At 45.0% G+C, this 7,337-nt stretch overlaps 1 protein-coding gene across 2 annotated transcripts; it reads left to right on the forward strand.

The window, feature by feature from the left end:
• Positions 1 to 1,854: 1,854 nt before the first annotated feature.
• On the forward strand, positions 1,855 to 7,016 carry LOC123155863 (BTB/POZ domain-containing protein POB1). Of its 2 annotated transcripts, none has more exons than XM_044574008.1 (6): positions 1,855 to 2,328; positions 3,867 to 3,995; positions 4,769 to 4,884; positions 4,977 to 5,040; positions 5,334 to 5,613; positions 5,695 to 7,016. In XM_044574008.1, the coding sequence occupies exons 1-6, from the start codon at positions 2,109 to 2,111 to the stop codon at positions 6,503 to 6,505; spliced, it is 1,620 nt and encodes a 539-aa protein (XP_044429943.1). In that variant the 5' UTR covers positions 1,855 to 2,108; the 3' UTR covers positions 6,506 to 7,016. The 2 variants fall into 2 exon arrangements, with proteins under 2 accessions (XP_044429943.1, XP_044429944.1); XM_044574009.1 differs by having other exon boundaries at positions 1,855 to 2,319.
• The last annotated feature ends 321 nt before the right edge of the window (positions 7,017 to 7,337 follow it).

Genomic DNA, 7,337 nt, shown 5'->3' on the forward strand with positions numbered 1-7,337 from the left:
CGAAATACGTCAACTCAACAAGTACCTTTGGATACACCTGTAGAGCACCTTTATAATCACCCAGTTACGTTGTGACGTTTGGTAGCACACAAAGTGTTCCTCCGGTAAACTGGAGTTACATAATCTCATAGTCATAGGAATATGTATAAGTCATGAAGAAAGCATTAGCAACATACTAAACGATCAAGTGCTAAGCTAACGGAATGGGTCAAGTCAATCAAATCATTCTCCTAATGATGTGATCCCGTTAATCAAATGACAACTCATGTCTATGGTTAGGAAACTTAACCATCTTTGATTCACGAGCTAGTCAAGTAGAGGCATACTAGTGACACTCTGTTTGTTTATGTATTCACACATGTATTATGTTTCTGGTTAATACAATTCTAGCATGAATAATAAACATTTATCATGATATAAGGAAATAAATAATAACTGTATTATTGCCTCTAGGGCATATTTCCTTCACCGGCCGTCAATGACCATTAGGTCAGCGGCTCCAGCACAAACTTCATCAACATCTTCGATGAGGAGGACGAGTAGTGTAGTTGTGGGAGTGTATTTGGTACATAGATCATGCCGGTACATGCTTTTGTATGAAAACGCAAATCGTGAAATGGCTACTATGGTTGTTGGAGCTGAAATATGGGGTATAACCGGTCACCATCCGCGGACGTGACCGACCCGTTTGGCAACTAAAAATAGCTATGCTCTAAGGCCAACCCCGACGCAAGGATCCATTTGCTCAACCCACGTCCGTTTGGGACCGCGGAGACAAAAAACGCGGCCCAACGCTGAGACCCATCATGTTTTTCTGTTCACTTTGTGTCCATCTCAGACTCATTTCTATCCCAAAATTGGGCCAGATTTGGATCCGAAGCGGACACCATGCGCTGTCCATTTGTGTCCTATTTGTCCTGCCTGGCTCACCACCCACCCACCTTTTCTACTTCCTGTCCCACACATCCACCCATGAACCGCACAAATATCTCCACCACACTGACGGGAGACAGAGGAGGCACGCAACGCGACGACGCTCCCTCCGACCGGCCTCGAGGCCTCCGCCGCTGTGGCCCCCGACAACCGCATCGCCAGTGGACTCGATGGTGCTGTCCACGTCGTCATCAACCGCATCAGGTGCGGCGGCGCTCCCTCCGCATCAGGCGCGACACTCCCTTTGCATCAGGCATGCACCTCTTTGACGTTCTCCTCCTTGAGCGACAACTGGGTAAGGACATGTCCCTCCCAAATGCGGTAGCACCGTTGGGTGCACCGCCCATGTCCACATGTCTGTTTGTGTTCGCTATCTGTTTTATTGACACAAACAAATAAAAAGCGGATAAAATCTGTTTCTGTTTGGGTCACTGCGTTGGAGTTGGTCTAAGGCTTTGTTTGGTTGTCAGGTAAAATATACCAGGAATCGAGTTGCTCTAACAATTGGAAATCCAATGACAATAATCCGAGTTGCTCAAATCATGCTCCATGCACGTTCATGACATAAGAAAAGTACATGAGAAAATGATGATGATTGCTCCACAAGGGGAAAACCCCGTGACACCAAAACCCACCCCCTCCAAACCGCAAGCTTTGACGTCCTCTCCGTCGACCTGCCGCCTGCGTCCTCTCTTCCTAACCGCAACCAACTCAACTCTACTCACTCTACTCTAGAAAGGAAAGGAAAGACGCAACACAGGTCACGTCGCGAGCGAAGCAAGGCACAGAATCGCGACGCCGACGCCGACCAGACCCTCACCCTCCGCTGACGCGCCGGCCCCACGCGTGAGAAACGTGGCCCGCGGACAGCCGGGACCCGCGGCGCACGCCTCCTAGTTAAGCGGCCTGCCGGTCTCTAACCCAAATCGCCGCACCCGTTTCACGCTTACCACCCTCTGGTTTCCTCCCCATCACACCACAGCCACGCCTCTCTCTTCTCCGTCTCACTTTGTCCCCACGCCCCCGCTTCCGCCGCCTTCTGGAACCTTCTTTCGGGCTAGGGTTCCGGCTCCGACGGCGGCGATGATGTCTTCTGCGGTCTGCGCGCAGCGGCGGAGGTGAGGCGGCGGGCGTGGCGGGATTGGTATTGGAGGAAGGGGGCGGTGGTGGTCGGGATGGACCCGGACTTCTCGCGGGCGAGCGGTGGCCCGAGCTTCGAGTTCGCCTTCAACTCGGTCAACTTCTCCGACCGGGTCCTGCGGATCGAGATCGTCGCCGGGGACGACGCCCCGGGGGCCAAGGGCGCCGCCGGCGAGGGGTGCTCCTCCATCGCCGACTGGGCGCGCCACCGCAAGCGCCGCAGGGAGGACCTCCGCCGCGAGAAAGGTGGGGAAGGTTGGTCTACGTCTCGTCATCATTTCGGTACGGGGCGATTTGGGCGTGGGTGGGTTTGAATTTGTATTCGTACTGATTTGACAGCGGGTGGGTGGGGAGTTGCGAAATGGAGGTAGCGCTTGCTTTTCCCGCTGATTTGTTTTGATTGCCTGTTGGGGATTTTAGGTATCAAAAGCCTTACGTTCGGTATAAGGTGGGACAAAGATGGTGAGGCAGCTTTTCCTTTTGATTGAAGTGAAGTTATGATTTCCCAGCTGTATGCCTTGATTTGAATTTCTCACTTGTTGCCACATGGAAATTTAGCCACAATATGATCTTCTGAGCAACGTCGTGTTCAGGAGATGACATTGGTGGGCGGAATTTTAGGGGATTTATCCTCGACTCTATTTGCAGGATCTTATTCAACTCTTAATTCCGCAGAAGAAAACTCTGTGACATTGCTCCTAGCATGATCCTGAATTTACAAAGAGCATTGTGCACCGTAACCGAACCAACCTCAAGCCCAGTAGATGCAATAAGTTGTATATAAACTATAGACAAAAGTTAGTTTTGTTATTGTCTGATTAATAGTACGCCCAGATGTTGTCCAATGTCTCGTTTATCTGAGTATGTATTCGTTGTAATGGGCTAACAAGGGTTTTACGTGTTACATAATGCTTCTAAGTTTCTATATTTGAGAAAAGTAAGCATGAAAGAGGGTATATTAAGGGGAGGATGGAACCGTAATGAAGTTAGAAGTTCTTACAAGTTCTTACTCTTAACTAGTTAGTCCGTCTGTCTGTGTTTATTAGGCCACTGGAGAGAAGTGCTGGGACCAAGGCACAGCGCGTGTAGTTGCCCAGTTTTGAATTGGCCCTGTTAGAACACATGGGTTAGCGGCATTGGTTAGCGAAACCGTTTCGCCTACCTCGCACATGTAGCGGCTGGAGATTTATCTCCCTCAATCGGTGGACAGAACGAGCAACGGAACCTGTGAAATCTGCACTTCATTAATACCAGACGTGGCTAGCTGGTTCTCTGGCCTAATAAACGCGGACATAGGAAGTATTTGACATTCTATTAGCGTCCCATGAGAAGTTCTCTGAGTACCCAATATATTTTGGGTTAATTTGATAAATGCCACTTGAATTCTGGCGATTCCGAGAAACGCCACTGCAATTTCCAAACTTTGAAAAATGCCATTTTCAGTGGCATTTTTCAAAGTCTGCAGTGGCTTTATCAAAGTTTGCAAAATTTGCAGTGGCATTTATCAAAGTTTGGAAAATGCAGTGGCATTTCTCGGAATCGCCAGAATTCGAGTGGCATTTATCCAATTAACCCCATATTGTTATTAGGATTTATGCTTTATTGCTTGGATCTTTTTGTCATTGTCATCTGAAACTATTGTGCTCTTGCTTTGCTTCATCAGAATATGTTTCTGTGATGACGATCTGATGCCAATGCACTTCTACTATTCACACTTTCTTAATCATGTTCTTATTCTAGAGTGCAATAACTTCCATTTTTAATGACCTCCTGCTATCATTTCATGCCCCCAGAATGTGGAAAGTATATGTCAGAACCAGCAAACATCAAAATTGAAGCAGATGAACGTGATACCTATGAGGAAACCAATGAGGAGCCTGTAGCTATGATAGAAGAATCTCCACCTGATATTGGACAAGATGGTTAGTGCAATTGAACATCTTTTAATTACTCCGAAATAGAAGACGTTTTTTAGGCTAGTTTAGCCTACAAAAACGTCTTATATTTTGGTACAGAGGTACTATATGGCAGTCAGGTTAAGAAAATTTAACACATAAACACAGAATTCTGTGCACCTATGCCAGATAATTAAAATTATTTTTTGCAGAACTGTTACGCGTAGCAATCATTGGTACTGATCATATGTGATTTTAGAGTTAGTTGATGACACAATGTATCAGAGCGAGTAACTCATTCCTTTGTATTGAAACTGTGGAGACATGCTGGTACCGGTGAAGCCTTTCTGCCACCCATTGCGTTGATAATATTAGACATGTGGTAATCATTTTAAATGCCTCACTTTACTATTGATTGGTTGAGATTCATATGAGCTTGATTACTTGATTCTTTCTGCCCCACCTAATTTTGGAACAATTTGGTTATGGATGGATTATACTTCTGTTGGATATAATTCTGACATAACTGTAAGTAAACTTGTGTACAATTGTTATACTTGTGGACAAATTTACTTTAACTTTTGAAGCTACCAGATCTCTGAAGTTTGTGCACCATGTTGTTACTGATAAGTCATATGATTCAATACACTGTCACTATGCTCCCCATTTGATTGTGCTCCAAAGCATCATATCCTTGCCTATATAAAAGATGTGAATCCTGTGCACCATTTGTTCCTTTATACTACATGCCTACGTGGCCGTTTGTTCTCTGCTTCATTGGACCTTGTTGTTTGTATCAGGTGAGGATGGAGACAGTGACTCATCCTGGAATATGGAGTGTAATCAGGTTTTGAGAGTGAAGTCTATATATATCAGCTCTGCGATTCTAGCTGCAAAAAGTCCCTTCTTTTACAAGGTGGATCTAATTTGTGTGTAAAATGAGTTCATTGTGCAGTGTAGTTATGTATTGTTATCTAGCTAACCGTGTCATAATTTTCATCTTGTTAGCTTTTCTCAAACGGCATGAAAGAATCCGACCAGAGGCATGCAACTCTTAGAATAACTGCTTCAGGTAATGTGGGAGCTCCAGTAGGACATGTTCTATCCTAGCTGCTGTACAGTTTTGCTTAATATTTGAATGATCGTTTTGCTTAATGTGGGAGCTCCAGTAGGACATGTTCTATCCTAGCTGCTGTACAGTACTGACATGATCATTGTCAATGAGGTTATCCATGATTAATTTTTCAGTTCAGCTAGCAAGTTAATTGTCTATACCCCACCATTTTGCAAAAAAAAATAAAATTTCTTTTGCTTTTGAGCTAACAGTTACCTTATGTCTGATTGTTGTATTTCTACTTGGAACAGAGGAAAGTGCCCTTATGGAGCTTTTAAGTTTTATTTACAGTGGAAAGTTGACGACCAATCAGCCAACCCTTCTGCTTGATATCTTGATGATGTCTGACAAATTTGAAGTTGTTTCTTGCATGAGACACTGCAGTCAACTACTAAGAAGCTTACCTATGACCACAGAATCTGCACTTCTCTATCTAGATCTGCCTTCCAGCATTTCAATGGCTGCAGCAGTTCAGCCACTGACTGATGCTGCCAAGGAATTCCTCGCCAACAAATACAAGGATTTGACTAAGTGGGTGGTCTCTTTATTTAGAGAGCCAACTAAATTGTTGAAATAACATTGTTGAACTAAAGGAATGCTTCCTCTTTTCAGGTTTCAGGATGAAGTGATGAACATTCCCCTTGCTGGGATTGAAGCTATCTTATGTAGTAACGACCTTCAGGTGGCATCAGAGGATGCAGTCTATGACTTTGTGATCAAGTGGGCTCGTGCTCAATACTCAAGAACGGAAGAAAGACGTGAAATCTTGGGGACTCGGTTGCTGCCACTTGTTAGGTTTTCTCATATGACGTGCAGGAAGTTGCGGAAGGTCCTTGCATGCAGTGATCTGGATAATGAGCAAGCAACTAAAAGTGTCACTGATGCACTCCTGTACAAAGCTGATGCACCACATCGACAGCGTGCCCTTGCTACAGATGTGTTGACCTCTAGGAAATATACTGAACGAGCTTACAAATATCGTCCACTTAAGGTGGTGGAATTTGATCGACCGTATCCTCAGTGCATAGCATACTTGGATCTGAAGCGTGAGGAGTGTGGCCGACTATTCCCATCTGGGCGGATTTACTCGCAAGCATTCCATCTTGCCGGACAGGGATTCTTCCTCTCAGCACATTGCAACATGGATCAGCAAAGTGCTTTCCACTGCTTTGGTCTCTTCTTAGGGATGCAAGAGAAAGGCTCAACGAGTGTTACCGTGGACTACGAGTTTGCTGCAAGGACAAGGCCATCGGGTGAGTTTGTCAGCAAGTACAAGGGCTGCTACACCTTCACTGGTGGAAAGGCGGTTGGCTACCGCAATCTCTTTGCAATTCCCTGGCCGTCGTTTATGGCTGACGATAGCCTCTTCTTCATCAATGGGGTACTACATTTGAGAGCAGAATTGACCATAAAGCAACTCTAGATGGTCCTTGGCGCACTACTAACCTCATCCGTGTCCTTGCTCTAACCTCAGTTCGTGCAAGGCCTCAGTGTGGAAAATCTTGTGTCATTCAAACATGTTTTTACTCTGCGCCAAAATAGACACTTCTGAAACGAGAAGCCAGATCCTTTGTTTTACATAAAAAGAGGACTGTCATGTCATGCATTAGTTTTGAACTTTGGAAGCTGAAGCTTTGACAGAGAATCAAAGTTACATTCGTAACATGTTCAGATGAGTTGAATTTGCAGTCTGTTAGATTTCCTACACGCGCTGGTAGGGTTGTTTAGACAGTACTCCCTTCGTCCGAAAATACTTGTCATTAAAATGGACAAAAAAAAGATGTAACAAAGACCATGTGCTAAATTGCTGCTGGTGGGGAGGCTTGGCTCCGGCTAGTAGATGTGCTAGGGTTTTAGTGATCCTTTTTAATTTCATTGTGACAGATTGAACGAAGCTTTGCCGTAAATTATTATCCACTGTCGTGGTCCTTGTATATTCATCAGTCTTATTATAAGTCGCATATATTCATCAGTCTTGCTACAAGTCGCAGTAGATGTTATATAGGTCTGTTGGATCTTGATGCTGCAGAATTCTCTTTTTAGATTTTCTTTTTTCTCTCTTAAATCTTAGTTGAGTGAGACATAGCCACGCCACTAAACAGAGGCTCGAGCATTATTAATGGAGACTTTGGGAGAGAGGTGGACGACTGATGGAGGTTAAAGGGCTCTCCTCCCGATAAACATGTGCAGGGGTCTGATCGCATGCCTCTCGTACTTAAATAGTTACCCTGCACGACGCCTCCTAGCTAACAAAA

This window comes from Triticum aestivum, chromosome 7B (genome assembly GCF_018294505.1).
Source record: "Triticum aestivum cultivar Chinese Spring chromosome 7B, IWGSC CS RefSeq v2.1, whole genome shotgun sequence".
NCBI classification, from domain to species: Eukaryota; Viridiplantae; Streptophyta; class Magnoliopsida; order Poales; family Poaceae; genus Triticum; species Triticum aestivum.

Coding starts and splice junctions, on each gene's coding strand:
- LOC123155863 (XM_044574008.1), top strand. CDS start 2,109: ATGGACCCGGACTTCTCGCGGGCGAGCGGTGGCCCGAGCTTCGAGTTC. Junction 2,329..3,866: donor CCGCGAGAAAGGTGGGGAAG/GTTGGTCTACGT, acceptor TCATGCCCCCAG/AATGTGGAAAGTATATGTCA. Junction 3,996..4,768: donor ACCTGATATTGGACAAGATG/GTTAGTGCAATT, acceptor TGTTTGTATCAG/GTGAGGATGGAGACAGTGAC.